This window comes from Hipposideros armiger, unplaced genomic scaffold (genome assembly GCF_001890085.2).
Source record: "Hipposideros armiger isolate ML-2016 unplaced genomic scaffold, ASM189008v1 scaffold_23, whole genome shotgun sequence".
Lineage (NCBI taxonomy): Eukaryota > Metazoa > Chordata > Mammalia > Chiroptera > Hipposideridae > Hipposideros > Hipposideros armiger.
Genome location: NW_017731373.1, coordinates 4868799 through 4888542, shown reverse-complemented (window position 1 = coordinate 4888542; position 19744 = coordinate 4868799). Strand labels below are relative to the sequence as shown.

At 37.7% G+C, this 19744-nt stretch overlaps 1 protein-coding gene across 1 annotated transcript in view; it reads right to left on the bottom strand.

Annotated features, from left to right (window-relative positions):
- The window catches only part of LOC109379197 (aldehyde oxidase 4-like), an 81495-nt gene that overhangs the window by 23837 nt on the left and 37914 nt on the right, over positions 1 to 19744 (bottom strand). Inside the window, exons 11-21 of the mRNA XM_019635607.1 lie at positions 18617 to 18706; positions 18090 to 18241; positions 16030 to 16123; positions 14773 to 14882; positions 11905 to 12089; positions 9253 to 9415; positions 6938 to 7030; positions 6058 to 6227; positions 5463 to 5577; positions 4799 to 4921; positions 3959 to 4055 (exon numbers count right to left, since the gene is read on the bottom strand). Coding sequence (XP_019491152.1) covers positions 3959 to 4055; positions 4799 to 4921; positions 5463 to 5577; positions 6058 to 6227; positions 6938 to 7030; positions 9253 to 9415; positions 11905 to 12089; positions 14773 to 14882; positions 16030 to 16123; positions 18090 to 18241; positions 18617 to 18706 — 1392 coding nt within the window. The remainder of the gene's footprint in view (positions 1 to 3958; positions 4056 to 4798; positions 4922 to 5462; positions 5578 to 6057; positions 6228 to 6937; positions 7031 to 9252; positions 9416 to 11904; positions 12090 to 14772; positions 14883 to 16029; positions 16124 to 18089; positions 18242 to 18616; positions 18707 to 19744) is intronic.

The following is a 19744-nucleotide window of genomic DNA, read 5'->3' as shown; positions in this document are numbered from 1 at the left end:
TGGTTATATCTAACTACTATTCTGAGGCAGTGAATTCTTTTTTATAATTGGAAGGCAGTCTACATTTTTTGCTTAAACAAAATGGTGTTGGGAAACAAGTATTCTAAAGGCATTTCCCATGTTTTAGTAAAAGATAAAAGCTTATAGCCCTTGCCATTCCAGTTACTTAGAAGTAGGTAATAGATCCTGTGAAAATCATTATTTTTCTCTTACCTAAGACCAAGAGTGATACTCTTGGTAGAGACAGCTGGGGTTCTTAACTCTGGCCACACCTTAGAATCACCCACCTTGGGAGCTTTAAAAAAAAAGTGCTGATTCTGTGACCCAGTACTACAAGGTTCTGATTTCATTGAGATCTGGATATTGGTATTTTAAAAAATCATACTAGCTAGGTCTTAGCCTGTGCAGTAAGTCAGAACAAACAAATAATAGTATCAAGATTAGGAAAGATAAATAAAACTGTTATGATATGATTGTATACATAGAAAATTCAAAAGAACCTATAAGACTATTAAAATAGTAAGTAAATTCAGCAAAGTAACTAATTGTGTTTTTATATATTAGACACAAGTAAGGAGAAAATTAAATAAAAATATCATTTACAGTAGCATCATAAAACATGAAATACTAGGAATAAATATTAGGGAGCATGTGCAAGATCACTATAGTGAAAACTACAAATTTACGAAGAGGAATTAAAGTAAACCTAAATAAAAGGCAAGTTCCAATCCTGTTCATGGATTGGAACTTACTGTTGTTAAGATTTCAATTCTCTCAAATTGATGTTGTTTCAATGAAATCCCTGTCAAAATCCCAGCAACTTATTATTAGCGGAAATTAATGAACTGATGATAAACCTATATAGAAATGCCAAGAACCTTTAATAGCGAAAGTCATATTGAAGAAGACATAACAAAAGGGTCTTACATGATCAGATTTCAAGACTTGCAGCAAGTAAGATAGTCTGATATTAGCACAAAGATAGATAAGCAGATGAGTTCAGAAATAGAACAACATATATGTAGAAACCTGGAAAACAAGAAAAGCTGCATTGCAATTCAATAAGGGAAAAAATAGTCTTCAATAAGTGGTACTAGGTCAATTGGATACTCACTTGAAAAAAATTGAACCTTGACCCATGTCTCACATCATACAGAGAAATTAGCGTGAGATGGATTACAGATATAAATGTCAAAGCTAAACATTTTATCAAGCTTCTAGGAGAAACCACAGGAAAACATCTTTGTGACCTTTGAATAGGCAAAAATTTCTTCATGGTACAAAAGCACTAACCATAAAAACTCATAAATTAGACTTCATTAAAATCATGAACTTTTATTCATGAAAAGGGACCATGAAAACAGTGAAATGCAATCCTCAGGCTGAGAGAAGATATTTGCAATACTCATAACCAGCAAAAAATTCATATCAAAAACATAAAACCTCCTATAAATCAGTAAGTAAATTATTATATTATTAATTATATCAAAATCAATAATATATAATTATAATTAATGATCATTTTAAATTTAACTAATTAAAAAAACAGGCAATAGCCTTGAACAAACATCTTACCAAAGACCATATTAAAATGGCCAACATACGTATGAAAAAGTTGCATCATTAGTCATTAAAGAAATTCAATTAAACCCACAATGATACTACTATACACCCATCAAGCGCATAAAATTAAAAAGACTAACAATAACAACTGAACAATGAAACTTTCATAATTGTTAATAGTAAAAATTGAAATGATTTTTTAAATGTTTGGCATTAACTTCTAAAGGTAAACATATAAAAACACTATTATTTGATAATTCTACTTCTGGGTATATTCCATTGGAAATGAATGCGTATGTTCACCAAAAGATGTGTGTAATAGTGTCGATGTAAAAGCATTTAAACCCATAGAGAGTTTTTATGAGTTTTTTTGAGCCAAACTGACGACATTGCTGGGAAACAAGATCTCAAATGCTCCAGAAAATAACAGTTTTGTAGTTTCTTTTATACATTTGGAATTTAAGAAGGGAACCTAAGGAAGATTACATAAAGGTGGGAGAAAGTAAAGTGGGGATTGGGTTACACTCAACCTTTACAGGATAGTTAACAAGATTATGTGCTTCCTTGAGGGTGGTTTGAAAAAAAAAAAAGGCATTTCAAAGGTGTATTAACCTAGATATATAGAAACAATGGACAGGGCTTGCTTAAGGCAAAGAGAAACCTTTTACTAAAGAAGTTGCCATATTTTGCCGTGTATAATGCGCTCCTGTGGATAATGTGCACTCATGTTTTTGGCCCAAACTTGCAGGGAAAAAAATCTTTCGTTTTAACTTTTTAATTCAAATTTTTATTTGTTTATATTTAGATGCTTGTTTTTTTGTATTATAAAGGAATTTTAGCATTTATTTTTTAACATATTATGCTACAAGAAATTTTATGTACCGGTAACAAATGTACGATATTTACGCATCATAGAAGGCCAAGAACTCTTCATCGTTGCAAGTTTGTCGTAATGAGATAGAAAAATTATAGGCAGTCAGGAAAATGGCCTCGGTAGAAGGAATTAGGGAGGGAACCATAACAGAGCCAGGAGAAATAATCTTAATAGCTGACTGATAGGTTAAATCACAGGACCCCGCCAGAATGACAAACTTGGGAGGGGAAGAAGGAGATTTTTTTTTTCCCCTCAAAGCCTATAGAAAAGAAGTCAGAAGTTTCCCCTCCAGAGGGGGGATTAGGACACATTAGTAAACATAACATAAGGCAGTCAGGAACTCCCTGATAGAATGAGCAGAAGACAATGATATCTTCAAAGCCCTAGTCTTGAGATAACATAATCCTATCAGTACATAGACATCAATTACACTCTGAGGCAACTAGACAGTTTAAAAGGAGTAGTTCCCCACCTAATGCGGGCACCCCGGTCAGGACCCCCTCTCATTTTGAGAGCTGTAACTTTCTGCTCTAATAAAACTATCCTCTGCTATAAACTTTACTTCTCTGGTCCGTGTCTGCATTTTTCAGCTTCATGAGACTACGAGCCCAGCACAAGAAATATTCTACATCAGTAAGTTCAACAAAACTGGTTATCATATTCCATGGTATTATTTTGCATATGGATATCGTTATTGATTTCTAGAGTTATGCTTTTAAATCATAAGCATAAATAAAAGAATTAAAAGCATTTATATAGGTACGGAAATAGTACTATACATGTATAATGTGCATCCTTATTTTTCCCTCACAAATTTGGGCAAAAAAGTGCACATTGTACACGGCAAAATACGGTATATGCCTGGGGTGTGACTACCCATCATGACTTGCCCAGTTAGGAATTTATTATTAGATCACCTTGTAAGGTTACTTTCAGTTACATTTATAATGGCCCCCAGTTTTCATCCACAGTAGTATTTTTAGAAACTTTATTCATAATAGTTCCAAGTTGAAAAACAACTCAAATGTTCATCAACAGTAGAATAGATAGTGTTATATTTATACAATGGAATACTCCTGGACAATGAAAAAGAACTACTGATCTATGCAACAACATGGATGAATCTTCCATACATAAAGTTGAATAAAAAAAGCAGGCACAAAAGAAGTTACATTCTAGTTTTCATTTATATGAAGTTCAAAACAGGTAAAACTAATCCATAGTGACAAAAGTTAAAATAAGACCTTTTGGAAGGTTACTGACCTAAAGGGGGCACAAGGAAGCTTTCTGGGGTCCTGGAAATGTTCTTTATTTTGATGTGGATAGTATTTATTAGACTTCTACCTATGTAAAATTTCATCAAGCTGTAAACTTATTATTTGTGCATTTTAAATTATGATTTAAAAGTCACACTAGAGTTGAGAAGTTCTGACTCAGAGTTTCAGTATTTCTCAAACCAATTAATTGAATCTAGAGTCTTCAACCTCAGAGGCTTCACTTTTCTGGCCCAAGACCACTTACCTTCAATGATTTGATCAACATGTTTAAAGGCTTGCTCTATATTTCCTTGCTCAATTTTTTTCTCAACAGTAAGAAATGAATTGTGCTCTAGGGCTTGCTGCAGGGGAAAAACAAACAAACAAACAAAAAAAGTTGTTTTTTTTTTCCATTCTAATAAGCCAGTCCCCCCCCCCATTCTTGACTTCATTAATAACAAATAACAAATGCAAAAATGACAGCTAATACTTGAATGAATGCGTTCTACATCCTGGGTGCTGTTCTAAGCATTTTACTTGGATTCCTTCATTTAAACCTCACAATAAACTTTGGTTGTAGGTATTTTCATAGTTCTCATTTTACAGAAAAGGAAGCTGCGGTATGAGGAATTGAAGTAATTCGTCAAAGCTTTCATTGCTATTATCAGATATGAATCTGAGTATCCTGTCTCCAGAGCTTGTGCTTAAGCAGGAAGTGGGCAGGAAGGCAGAGGACCCAAGGTGTAATTCAGTGAATGTTAAACTATCCTGAGTGTCACAGTGTTCTGGAGTTTTCTCACTGGCTAGTTTTGTATGTGAGGCCATAAGGACCCTCCTCTTGTGTAACTTTTCTATATTCTTAGGCTGTGCCTTGGCAAGAGGCCATGTGAGAAGGGGACAAAAGAAGGAAAGGGGCTCCAGGCAGGAAAATTCTCAGTATTATGTCTGAAAGTGCAGATTGCTTGTACCTTCTCTCTAAAACTATAGATAACACTGAAAAAGTATGGATGGAGCCCAAATTATACTATTTTGTGACTCCATGGCCCAAATCTGCCAAAAGTACATCACTGTAGTCATTCTAGAACACCCAGAGCGGCCCGAATACCTCTATCGTGATAATCCTCGGTTCTATGTCTTCATAAGTGATCTTCACTTTTTTAGCAGCCTCTTTTGCGTGAGCAAGGGTATCGGCAGCTACAGTGCAGACTATCTGACCCACACAAATTACCTGCAGAAAAGCCACACATAATTAGCTGACACATAAATTAATCCTAACAAGAATTCATTGTTCCCAAATTCTTACTTTTACCCACTGGGTTCTTGTGACCAAAAGAAAGATTATTTTCTACCTATGAGGATAAATTGAGTGGGATTTAGGGGGTAAAAAATTGGATGCAGAACTTAATTATCTGGCCTAGGATTATCTTCAGCCACATTTCTTACCATTCCCACATGACATACTGTAATCCAGTCGTCCTGAAAATCCTGAAATTCTGCTGTTTTTTTTAATGTCCTATGCTCTATATTGCTTCTATGACTTTTATGACTTTTTTAGAAGCCTTCCTTGAGAGGTCTTATGGCTTTTATCAGAATCTCAAAAGGGTCCACAATTCCAGAGAGAATTTGAGCGTCACTGAGGTGGAGTCATTGGTTCTCTGCAAGTCTTTGTGAGGTAAAAATGAACCTTTGGATGTTATGGTCATAATCAAGAACCGTCTTGGCATTTTCAGCAAAGTATTTGAATAATAAGCCACACACAAATCACACACCTCATTTTCTGCATAGAGAATCTCTTTGTTATGGTTATTATCTCCTGGAACATCCTCTGCTCTTATCACATCAACAACACCTGGAAGTGCGAGGGCTTCTGAAACATCAATTAATCTAGGAGGGAAAATGTAAAAGTACACAATAAGTTGCAGGGGTAAGTTCAGGGTACAATATAAATGATTCCTCAAACACAGGACCTCATAACTAAATCATAGGGCAATATTCTACGTTGGTGTTCTGATTCTTGGCCATAGATTCTTTCATAACTATTCTTAAAAAATTACTGATGAGCGGCTGGTTGGCTCAGTTGGTTAGAGCATGGTGCTCATAACACCAAGGTTGCCAGTTCGATTTCCACATGGGCCAGTGAGCTGCGTCCTCCACAACTAGATTGAAAACAACGACTTGACTTGGAGCTGACGGGTCCTGGAATAACACACTGTTCCCCCCCCCCCCCAAAAAAAAAGACTGATCCCCATCCAGACGAGGAAATGAATACTCTTAATTGACTTAATTATATAATAATCTCTCAATTTAAATATGAAATTGTTAATGCACTTCAGTAATGTATAGGAATATCTTTTATTTCCTTACGTGATTTTTGCATGAGCTCTGGTGCTGGTGACTGGAGCCAGGAAGAGTTCTTGGGCAATGGGGGGCATGTCATCAACATACACAGCTTCCCCTGTGGTGTGTTTAATGGCTGACTGGTGCATGACTGGGTGGCCAACAGGATCTTGTGGGGGCTGGCGGGGATCCACACACTGTTAATGAACAAAGCACATTATTTTACTGCCAGACATTCTCATGCACTGAAAATTGGGTCTGATATATCTGGCTTTCTCACAAATCAAGAAAAACTAGAGGCAATTGGGTATCCATATCCATGAGTCAAAGTTAATAAATATTCATTGAGTATTACAGTAAAGAATATATTCTGGTTAAAGCTCCCCTAACAAAAAAAAGGGAAGACATTGTTCTTGTCCACAAGATTTTACAACCTGGTTCCCGAATCAGAACACACACAAACACACATTAAAATAATGTGATCAAATTCACAAAGCAATAAAGAATAATTTGTACAACTAATATGGTACAAGGAAAATGCAGTTTCCTGGGAGATTCAGGGTGACTACAATAAAGTAGGGAGGCTTTCTAGATGCAGTAAATGTTGAGTCAGGTTTTAAAGTAAGGACTGACATTGGCCAAGAAAAGGAGGAAATTTTAAGCTACAAAACTGAAAACGGTGAAGAAGGGAGACTCAAAATCGAATTTCTTGTGTAGTCGAGTAAAAGCATAAAAGCTAAACAAAACAAGTTGTGTGTAGGTGACAATGGATAACATCATCTGACTTTAGCAGACTTCATCTTTACAAGTAATGCAAAATATAGCTATTGACAAAAGGGAAATACATGCATAGTGCATACATCTGAATGAATAAACAGATTAAAAAACAAAAACCCTACCCACCAACCTGGAACATCTGAAGTCCTTGAGGAGTATTGATGGGGAAATCTTCCAGGGCACTCACGAACTTTTCTGGGATATCAGGAAACTTCTGGGGATCCTGAAAACAATATTATTTCACATTTAATTTTACAATCTGAGTGACTATTTTGGAAAAACATATGTAGAAATAGGATTATCCAATTTGTTCCCCCAGATATTAGATGTCAGTTCTGCTGGGAAAAAAACCCCTGAGATTCAAGTTCCCTAGACTAGTAGCAGTTGTTTGAAGAATAACTACATCTACTTATGTACACAGAAAAGTGAATGTTATTTCCAGGAAGTGGAGGCTTCCCTTCACAACAAGGTTTCCTTTTGAATGAGTGGAAATATGCATATTTGTAAATGGACTCTGTGCTTTCAAATCCAGGCCAATCTTTTGGGCACATATCTCAAAGAAATGATTGAGGGAATGGGAAAATTACAGATTATTTGTGATAGTGAAGAAAATAGAATTAAATTAAATATCCAACAACAGGGAAATACCTAAACAAATTATGGTATATCCATAAGATATAATATTCTTCAGTCATTAAAAATAATTTTGTAGAAGTGTAGTTATTGACATTGAAAAATGCCCATGAAGTACAGTTAAGTGAAAAAAATGGATTACAAAACTTTGTGTACAGTATCCTATTTTTTATTGAAAATATAAATCTATTCAAATGTTAATAGCAGAATTACTGGGTTAGAGTTGTTTCTCTGTATTTTGAATTCTTCTATAATGATAGAATACATAACATAATAGAATATGCAATATGTAAAAGAATATATGATAAAATGTAAAATAAAAAACATATTTAACAGAGTATGTATCTTATATATTATACTGATTATATATTAATATACTGAAAGTGTTATGTAATACATAATGGAGTATATAATAAAATAGAATATGATAATACTAACAATAAATAATGTTAATAAAAAAGGATTGGTTGAACTCAGAGAGTAAAGTTCTCAGCCATAAAAGAAATGCGGCATAGTCATTGTCTACCATTTTTGAGTCAGCTCATGATTTATCAAGAGGATACTCAGTCATGGACCATATTTTGAGAAACACTGCTGTGGAAATCATTTAAAACTAGGCTACATAAGAAAAAAATAGTTAACAAAAAACTAGAAACAATCTAAATGTCTAAAAATAAGGAATAGAGCAAATAATAGTACATCTTTCCATAAACATGCCATACAATCATTATGTCATGATGTCACTGAAGAATATTTAATGACACTGAAAGATGTTTGTTATTAAGTGAAATAAGCAAACAATACTAAACAGTTCTATAGATATATATGTGTGACAAATATACATTCACATCCATAAAGAAGGGTTTAGAAGGATACAAATCAAGATACTAATAGTGACTAACTATGCTGATGGGATTACAAATGATTTTCTCTTCCTTTTTGGCTTATTCACATTTTCTTAATATTAAAGAAGGTATTTAAAAAAATTTTTTTTAAAGATTTTATTGGGGAGTTAGGGGAGGGGAACAGTGCTGGGTAATCGGTGGAAGGGGAACAGATAAGTTGCTGTCCTTTTGTTCTTCAGTCTAATTGTGGAGGACGTTGCTTCACTGGCCCATGTTGGTATCATCGTTGTGCTCTTCCCGAGTGAGGCAGATTGGTCGCTGGCCTCTGGATGTCCGCTCAAGGCGGCTCTTGGCAGCTCATATCAGCTGCCGGCCACTCACGCTGGCTGCCGGCCACTCATGGTAGCTTATGGCAGCCCACTGCAGCTTCACTGCAGCCTACGCCATCACCGGTGACTCATGGCAGCCCAGCTCCAGGTCGAGCTGTTGTTCACCATTTTAGCTGTAGAGGGCAGTGTCACTGGCCCTCATGTGGAATCCGAACTGGGGCCCTGCTTCTCAGAGCTGGTGTCCCAAACCAGCTTTTAACCAATGTGCCACTCGGCCAGCCCAAGAAGGTATTATTTTAACAAGAAAATTTTCTTTAAAATAGGAGAAAATGTTATAATCTACTTACTGTAGGATTTTTGCTACTGTAGGTCAATTTGATATTGCATATTAGTATTTGTCACACAAATTATAGGGCAAATGGAATAACAAGGTTGTCTCCTCAGTTCAGGAATGAAGAAAAAGGGCGAAGGAAGGAGACGAACAAAGAAGGGCCAGGAGGAAGCTGCTGGAGCACCACACTGAGGGCCCCATTCCTGGTATCCTTGATGTATTATCAAAACCAAGCAGGGAAAGTCTTTCATGTGCAGACCTGCGCTCAGAATGTCAAGGTACCCAGAGACCCAGAGAAGTCATTTACCATTTTATTCAGCCCTCGCCTCACTTTGAGGTAGAATTTGAAGAGTAAGCTGATGATGAGGGATCGCTTATATTCTACCATGCCACCCTCAGCTGCTGGTGGAATGTAAATCTCATCCAGGACCAACTGGCATGCATCGCTCAGCATTTGGTCATCCCATTGTCTGGAAGAAAAAAATGTAAACATTTTACAGAAGAGGCAAAGACAGGCTAAACAAATAGAGCAAGGGAAGATGGAGAGCTGCCAGTATCCATCTTTGAAGTCTACACAAAATAACCTCAAGTATTTCACTGGCTTTCTTTAAAATCTGATGCAGTGGTTCCCCAAGTTTTCCGTACCTGGTCCTCCTTTATTATTATCTTAAATCTTTTTATTATTTTTACTTTTTTATTGAGATATAATTGACATGTAACATATTAATTTCAGGTGTACAATATAATGATCCAATATTTGAATATTATATTGTGAAATGATCACCACAATAAGTCTAGTTAACATCTATCACCAGAATTACAAAATTTCTTTTCTTGTGCTGAGAACTTTTAAGAGCTACTCTCTTAACAACTTTCAAATGCATAAATCAGTATTATTAATTATAGTCACCATGCTATACAAATTCCCATGCATTATTTCTTTAATAGCTGGAAGTTTGTAGTTTTTAACCCCCTTCACCCACCAGAACCACCAATCTGTTCTCTGTATCCATGGCTTGGTTTTTGTTTTGTTTTGTATTCCATATACAAGTGAGATCATATGGTATCTGTTCTTCTCTGTCTGACTTATTTCACTTAGTATAATTCCCTCAGGGTCCATCCATGTTGCAAATGGCAAGATTTTCTTCTTTTTCATGGCTGAATAATATTCCTGTGTGTGTGTGTGTGTGTGTGTGTGTGTGTGACAATACATATATCACTATATATATTAAATATCACATTTTCTTTATCCATCCATCCATCCATCAGTGGACACTTAGGTAGCTTCCACATCTTGGATATTCTACATAATGATGCAATGAACATGAGGGTGCATGTATCTTTTTGAGTTGGTGTTTTCATTTTCTTTGGATAAATACCCAGAAGTGGAATTGCTGGATCATATGTTAGTTCTATTTTTAATTTTTTGAGGTGCCTCCAAACTGTTTTCCACAGTGGCTGCACCAAATTACAATTACACCATCAGTACATGAGGGTTTCTTGTTTTCCACATCCTTGACAACACTTATTATTTCGTGTCTTTTTAAAAAAAAATATTTTATTGGGTAATTGGGGGAGGGAATTGAGGAAGGAGATAGACAAGTTGGAAGTTGGTATTATGATCATTGCACTCTTCCTGGCTGAGGCAGATCGGTCGCCAGCCATTGGACGGCTGCTCACAGCTGCTCACGGCAGTTCACGCTGGCTGCCGGCCACTCACGGTAGTTTACTGCAGTCCACTAAAGCCCCACTGCAGCCTATGCCGTAGCCAGCGACTCACGGCAGCCCAGCTCCAGGTTGAGCTGTTGATCACCGTCTTAGCTGTAGAGAGTGTAGCGTCGCTGGCCCATGTGGGATCCCAACCCAACTGGCTGCCCTGCTGCTCAGAGCTTGTGATCCCAAACCAACTCTTAACCAATGAGCCATTCGGCTGGCCCCCTATTTCTTGTCTTTTTGATAATAGTCATTCTAACAGGTGTGAGATGATATCTCATTATGGTTTTGATTTGCATTTTCCTGATAATTAGTGATGTTGAGCACATTTTCATATACCTGTTGGCCATCTGTATATCATCTTTGGAAAAATGTCTATTCAGATCCTCTGCTGATTTTAAAATTGGACTCTTTGTTTTTATTATTTTTAGCTTCATGGCCTGGGAATGTTGACCTTAAATAGCTTGGGTAATAAAAGTATGAAAATCAAGTTTCCTGAGATCTGGGACTTTATCTTCAATGCTGTATCTCCAGCAACTAGACCACACCTGGCACACACACTCTACAGGTTATGACTGGTAAATGACCGAATTATTGATGATGATTGTAAAATATTTCACAAATGAAAGTTTCTATATAAAAGCTGTGGAAGCATCAAGTTATTTTAGTATCTGAGAAAAAACTTGCATTAAGTTCTAATTATAGACAATGAGTTTGATGGGTGGATAAAAAGTGTTATAAAAGCGCTAGTTGGAAGAATTTAAAAAACTTAACTTTCCAAATGCTGGAAATAATGAAAGTGACAATTGGAAGGCCATTTAACCTTTTGGAACATTTCATCTACTTTATGAGGTTTAAGGACATTTTCAGATGTCTTAGGACACAGTATTGGAAACATTTACTTATTTTGCCGGTTAATTAAAAGTGAAATTTTGAAAATATCTACTTAGATTTGTATGTGCATTAATGTTATTATAGAAACTGTAATAAAAGAATTATTGTATCTTGAAGAAGATTGGCTTTTGGGTGACTTTCATTTTCTTTCCACTTTTCTACTGTGCTTAAATTTTAAAAATGAATATATATATATATAGATAGATAGATAGATAGATAGAGAGAGAGAGAGAGAGAGAGAGAGAGAGAGAGAGAGTAATATATATATTGTAATCAGAAAAAATTTTCCAAGTTCTATTTTCATTAAAATAGAAAGGCCTGAGTTTCATGTTCCGGATGTGCTATGACGTACCTCCCAATGAGCAGCTTGCAGGTTTGGCTTGCAGAGACCACGGTGGGGCCAACACTTCCATAAAACATTTGAAGATCCTTGATTGTGTCTGTGCCATCTTCAAACTTCACACTCATCCCGGCATTGACAATGGCAAAGGCATTCTCCTGACGTTGGGCCAGCCTCATTCCTGACACAAATTGCCACTGGAAACAGAGACACACTCAGAATCTTTAGTGTTTATTTCCACTGTCTGATGAACAGAAATAACTTAGAGGATTATTCATAATGAAAAGGATCCTGTGAATGAACATGAGTTCTCACATAGGTACTATTATTGACTATGGAGCTGACTGTATGTGAGTACTGGGCTACGTGCTTTAGACGTACTAATATTTAATCCTCGCAACAACTCGACTCATTTCCAATTTACTGATGAGGAAACTGAGAAATTAAGTAACTTGCACAAGGTCACACAGTAAGTGGTAGAGCTGGGGTTCAAATCCAAACAGCCTGGCTCCAGAGTCTATACTTTTTACTTTCAACTCAGAATCACTACATATGGCCTCGGGCAAGTAACTTAAACTGTTCCAGTCTTAATTTTCTTTAAAATGAGAAAGTTGGGTTTGATTAGAGGGTGCCTCAGGGGCTGCTGAGAGGGATGAGGGGAAGATCAGGATGTGAGGTACTTCTCAGAGTAAACTACCACACTTCCACTTTTTCTTTCTTTTTTTTTTTTTTTAAAGATTCTATTGGGGGATTGGGGAAGGGGAACAGTGTTGGGGAATTGGAGAAGGGGAACAGCCAAGTTGTTGTCCTTCAATCTTAGTTGTGGAGGGTGCAGCTAGCTCAGCTCCAAGTCCAGTCGCCATCCAGTCGCCCGTTGGCAGTTCGCGGATGCTCAGCTTAAGGTGCCGTGTTCAATCTTAGTTGTGGGTGGGCAGAGCCCACCATCCCATGCGGGAGTTGAACCAGCAACCTTGTTGTTAAGAGCATGTGCTCTCACCAGCTGAGCCATCCTGCCACCTATTGGCAGCTCAGCGGCAGCTCAGCTCAGGCGCAGCTTACTGGCCCATATGGGAATGGAACCGGCCACCCTATTGCTCAGAGCTCATGCTCTTAACCAACTGAGTCACTTTGCAGGCCTGACACACTTCCATTTTTAACTGTTTCAATTTGGTGGTCTTCGTAAATTTTATTTGAATAAAGAGTTCTGTTAAAAAAAAGCTTGAAATCCACTGGACCAAATGGTCTCTAAAGTGCTTTCCAGGTTTAAATTTGTCATTCTAGATTAAATCTCCTTTCTAGTATGAAACATTAGAGTCATAAGATGAGAAAGCTTCTTTGTGCGGCTATATCTTGGTGGGGGATGGGAGAGAGGTTAATCCCTACCATCATGGACCCTGTCAAAGATAAAACATTTTCTATATGAAAGCAAAGGTGATAAAGAAGTGTTTGAGACACACATCATATTTACTCTACTGTACTGATTGGTGAGACTTTCTTTTCCATTTCTGCTGCCCCCACCCTCGTTACCTTCTCTCACTTGAATTATTGGATTAGCCTCCTAACTGTTCATTCAACCTTCAGTCTATCCTCCAACCAATTTATCCTCTATCTTTCCAGAGGATTGATGGTCTTAAAATGCCAGTTTCGTTAAGATGTTACCTTGCTTTAAAGCCTTCAGAGGTGGCTGTCTGCTGGAACACACATTGTCAGAAAAGCCACGACGTATTTTTTCTATGTTTTTTTGTTGCAAAAATGCTTCATGACTTTTCCGACAACCCAATACAAACTCCTTGGTGGAACAACAGAGATGGAGCCCCAGACTGGCACCCAGCCTCATCTCCTGGGGCTTCTCCAACCACCTTGCCCTGCTGCCTGGCCTCCGACCTGCCTTTCTTCCTCGACCTCCCACCTTCATGCTGTTCTCCCACCTGGAATGACCATCTCCCTCTCTCCACTGATTTATGCTTGATCTCAACTGCTTTCCTTGCCCTTTGAACAACACCGGGGAGGGCTCTCCTCATCACCAGAACTATTCCAGCTGTTTGTCCACTCATTTCCTGTCTAAGATGATTAGTTTTTCCTATTTCAAGCCCTTTCTCTTAGATTTAGAGACTTTCAAGGGCAGGACACCATGTCTTATAAATCTGTGTAGTGTCTTCTGGGTTTAGGACTGTGTCTGGCATGTAGAGTGGTGGGCAGGTAATAAATAAAACGATTTTATTTTAAAAGTTTGGTTATGTATACCAACTATATTTAAATTAAAAAATAAACAATTAAATTAAATAACAGAAAAAAAGTATTTGGTTAATAAATGTTGGTTGACTTGGACGTATTTTTATGATAATGAACTTTCAGTTTACCAGGAACTTGTTGTAGATGATGTTGACTATAGTTGTACTCAGTCTTGGCTAAGATGCATATTTATCTGAAACCAAAAATTCAACAACTCACACAAAAAGGCTCTCCTTTTACAGAGAGATAGGGCCCACAGATATGCTTTTCTTTTCATTTCTTTTAAAAACAAAATTAAAAAATGAATACAATAATAATGAATATATAACATTGAATGCAGCCTGCATTATATTCATCTTTATACTGATGCAGTCATTTATTTTATTTTATTTTTTATGGAGAAAGGGACCCATGAAGGCAAAAGTGCCTAGAGTCCACAAAAGTCCCACTGTGGGCCTGATATGAAAGCAAATCAAAGGGTCATCTGGGAATTTGCTGCTTCCGGAGAGCAACCCCAGTAGTCTCCCTGTAGCAGTTGGTTGGAAATGGAGAGGACACCATCCCCTGGAAGGCTCTCTGGGGCTCCTGCACAGGGCACTGGGTGAGCGGGGCTCCCTCGGGGCAGATGGCAGGTCAGGGAGTCCTTACCTGAGTGGAATGGGGAATATAAACAGATAACACAATCTCTTCCGATTTAAGGTTGGCTTCAGGTAATTTCTCAAGGAAATTGCCATCTAAAGGAATCTGCCGTTCTCCATCTAGTAGAGAAAATGACCTTGATTAGAATGAATTTATCAAATTGGAAGCCATGCAGGAAGAGACAAATGTGATATATGTGGTGGAAAGAGGGAGTGCAGGCTGGGAGCCAGAAGATGCAGGCTCTAGTTCCAGCTCCCAAGCTGAGTCACCCCAGGCAGCTCACAGAAGCTTTGGGTCTCCCTCATCTGCAGAATGACAGGGTTGGACCATATAAACTGAAGTCTTTTCTGGTTCTTAGAGCCCATTATATGCTACTCACAAATGTTGGCCTTGAAGAACTTTAAAGCTATGGGGGAACCACTTAGTACAACATAGGTTCACAAATGGAAAATGGGTACAATGTTTGGGTTGTCAGAAAAGTCATGGCATATTTTTTCTATGTTGTTCGTTGCAAAAATGCGTCATGACTTTTCCAACAACCCAATATTTCACAAATGGGAAAACTGAGGTCTAGAGGTCCAAAGAGGTTAAGTCACCTATCCAAAGTGCTAGAGGTGGGACTAGTAGCAGAGGTGGGGTACCTGATATATGCCTTTTTTTCTTTAAGCAGTTTACCATACTCTTTTATTTGATCCACCATATTTTTTTTAATGTGATTTTAATCAAAGAGAGGGTATCTTACATCAATAGCCCTATAAATAATACACATTGTTTGTATTTCCTGAAGTTTAAATAATTTTCCTTGGCAAAGCTCAAACTGCTTTTGAATAAAGAGAGAAGTCATGAGTCATATACCTCACAAACTTAATTTTGTTATAAAACGAAAAGTCCTAAAAGAAAAATTTCCACCTTTATGAAATTCTGAAATAAAATATGCCATAAAACTTTAAAACCACAGAGATACATCTCATTAATTTTTTGGTTAACTGCTTTGATACGATTTGCACTGTGCATAAATGTGGCCAAATAGTTAAGAAAAATTGTCAGGTGCAATAACTTATCTGATCTACAAGATATAGAGCATCTGGAGTACAGAATAATTGATCTTAGTTTCATCTTTACATTTGAGGTAATACAGGTATAGCTTATCTGTATTTGATAGTCTAAGTTAGATGCATTTGGGTTTCTAGTTCATGGTTAATGGAAGGAACTACCTAACTGACAGTGATAACTATAAAATAGAACGCCTAAAACGACATCTCTTACCTTTTGATGTCAGGTTGATGATAGCATTTCCTGCTGCTAAAATAGGATTTAGGTCAGAAAAATTAGGCCTGCTCACCACATGTCCTCCTAAAGTCTAAATAAACAAAGATAACATTCTTTTTAGATACACTTAATTATTTAACAAATAAGCAACCATATAGACAGGGATGTTGTGTAAGCTTTTAGTCCTGTTCTTTGCTTCACGGAAAGATCTGGCAGAGTTTCAGGGCTACTAAATAGATTTAGCCAACATATTGTGCAAGCTTCCCACCTCTGACTTCAGTGCAAACTTATTGCTTGAGAAAATATTTCTTTTTCATGTACAATAAGGAGGTAAATTTCCTTGAGAACTGACCCCAGTATGATTGTTCAATAACAAAGCGGGAGGTGGAGATTGGAGCTTCAGTAAACTCTAGAGAACCTGGATGTTTAACATTCACTTTCAAAATGTTTGCTGTGCTGCTGAGCCATAGAATTCTTCTCTGTTGCCCCAAATAGTCAATAAAGCTGCTTCAGACATAGCCTTGAATGAAGACTTTTGTTGGGAGTCAAGGAGGCAAGATGATGTTGAGAGGAAGAATATAGTCCAGAAAAAGAAACAGAAGATGCAGAAGGTGAAAACATATGGTGGATTTTGAGAGTCAACAGAAATGGGGCAAGAGTCAAGAGAAATGCCCTCCACCCCATTCCTGCTGAACAACACCCATCATGTGTGGAATGGGAAGTGGTTCGAACCAATTTCTCTTGAATCTTAAATAATGAGGAAACCTCAATAAGCTAGATCAGGGGTCGGCAAACTGCGGCTCGCGAGCCACATGTGGCTCTTTGGGTACGTTCCATCTCAAAAGTTTGCCCTGGGAGAGCCAATTCTGTCCCTCACAACAATTTAAAAATTATTTGAGAGCCATAAATATATTTTTACATAATCACCATTACGTGGATAATATCCTTTAACAATTTTATAAATGAAACTATGATAGTTTTATTTTCATTTTCAATTTTACTTCAGAGCCACAGTTCGCGAGCCGCAGTTTGCTGACCCCTGGCGGCTCTTCCGTCTCAAAAGTTTGCCGACCCCTGAGCTAGCTAACAGGGGGACATCCAAGAATAGACATATGGGACACACATGTTTAGAAACTGACCTTAGTACAAAGGTCTAAGAGGAGAACCAGACATAAAAGAGCATTTTGGAAATGTAGGCTCTTGTTTACTAAACCTTGGATAAGACGTGCTTCACAGACTGTTAGAGCTGGGCAGGATTTTAGAGACAATCCATTTGATCGACTCAGTTTTTAAAATGAAGGAAACAGAAGTCAAGTGGCTTCTCCGGATCATTCCACTCATAGGTGACAAGCTGGGATTGGAATTTGAGCATCTTCAGCCTCCAGGATCATAATCTTGCAATATAATATGATCTCCTCACTTTGGGCACACACATACGCACAATGTGACGCCTCTCACCCCGGGCTCCTACACACACACTCACACTCACACTCACGTTGCAGAGACTTATCTGACATTGACTTGGGATTCCTCTTCAGAGTAATGTTTGCTAAACTGAACAGAACTGTATGACAGTGTATAACTGCGGCTCATTTCACATAACATTAGAGAAAGTGAGGTAGAGTAAAAGCAGGGTTGGTTGCGGAAGATGAAAGGCAGGGTCAGCTGCTGAAATCTCAGCCCTTTTTGAAACTTGTGCTTGAAACTTATCATCAGATAATCTGCAGGAAAAACAAACAAACAAAAAGACCTCTGCCCTTTCACAGAAAATTCCTGAATATTCCTCCAACAAATTTCAATGTACAGCCCCTAATTCAGCCCCTAATTAAAGGAACACCAATAATAGGCTTAAACCCCAGCAGGAGTACTGCTGCTCTCTGTCTATGGACTAGCCTGCTTTTCTTTTTTCTTTGCTTGAAAAACTGATCCTTGCTTTGCCTTCGTTTTGGCTCCTGCTTGAATGTTTTCTGTGCGTTACCAAGAACCCGCTGGTCGTGGCCCCTTTTCCCGGCCTCCCTGGGCGGAGGCATCGCCTAGCCCTCCTGCAACAAACATACCGCCATGTTCCTAATCTGGGCTCCAGCAAGCGTCTTCAGATGCTTCAGGAGGGCACGGTAGGTCTTAGTCTTCTCCTTCGGTTGCTCCGAAACAATATAACCTAAGGCATCATTCAACTGGGCCAGGCTGTAGCCTGCACCTATTGTCACACCTGAAAATAAAATAGTGGAATAAAAACTTAAAGTCAACTGTAACACGATGCATAGATGGCATGGAAACAATCTTTCAAATATATCTTCTATTTTAGAAGATATATTAATTTAGAATGACAAAAAATAAAGATAAAGATATTTCTGGCAATTTGTCTTAGTCCCAAATATTAGGTACCCAAATCTTTTTCTCAGTCATGTACACAGTCATACATGCCATATATTTTAGGAATACCAATCATAGATGTCTGAAATTCATTCATTGCTTTGTTTATTCCCAAGTTAATGTTTTCCTGAATAAATTGATCAAATGTGAAACTTTCAGCCAAGATCTTATAAGATGTTTAAAAGATCATTAAGCCTAAGTAGGAATTGACCTGCAAATTCGCGTTGCTCATTTGCCGTTCTTCCACAGCCACCTGTTCCTATTGTTTCCTCATCAGAACAAAAATAGACACCTGCCTGTACTTTGGGTCAGTTTCACTTGCAGGAAATGTTTTGAGTAGTGATATCATCTAGTGCATGCATTCTCAAGGGGGCAATACTGCTCCCTACCGGGGTAAAAAAAATCATTATTTTTATGTATAATAAAGCTCTGATATACATCCTGTCTATCATAAACAGCTAAATGGTCAATCTGTGGTGTTAAAATTTCATGGAGGGATGCTTAGAGAAAACGTCCATCGCTCCTTAGAGAGGCAACAACAAAAAGACTGAAAAAAGCTGATTTAGTTCTACAGGTGCTACCTACTAGCTCAGCTCCTCCACCTCCACCGCACCCTAAATAAGTAACCTCTACACCTTCCTTCCATCCCTCTAGTGTACCAGCCTGGCCTTCCCTTGCTCCATCTCTTCCTGTGAGACCTTTGATAGGGACTTTTCAACAGGTAAAAAAAAAAATAATAATAATAACTAGACTGGTTTAATATTGGCAGATCAGAGGGGAAAGCAGACAATTTTCCACTTGATTTCTGCCTACTCTCTGGGAAGAACATTATTTTATGTAGGATATTTAGCTCCTACATCCTGTGATCTATTTAAATGTTGAGTTTGGGTAATGGATGGTAGGATATGTTTCTCAGATAGCCTTATTTAGTGCATTACGTGGAAGGAGTACTTGACTAGGAGTAAGATGACCTAGGATCTAGTTGTGACTTGATCATGTGTTAGCTCTGTGAACTTGGAGATGTTACTTAAGCCCTTTGTTTCCATATCTTCTTCAGGAGAGTGGAGATACCAAGGTAGATGCTATGTCTACCTCTCAGGGTTGTCATGAGGATAAAAAAAAAAAAGATATGAAAACACTTGGTAAATTGTGAAAAGAGTATAACATAAATAAGGTTGTTCACAGTTAAATTTTCAAATTTGTGGCCCAGATTTTTTTGTGTGTGAATATGTGTGGGTGTAGATGAGCCTTGAGCAAATTTGTGAATCACAGAGTAATGTCTTGCAAGACTCTTTCCTACTGGCTTGCTAATGTCTTAAGTCTTTTTTTTTTTTTTTTT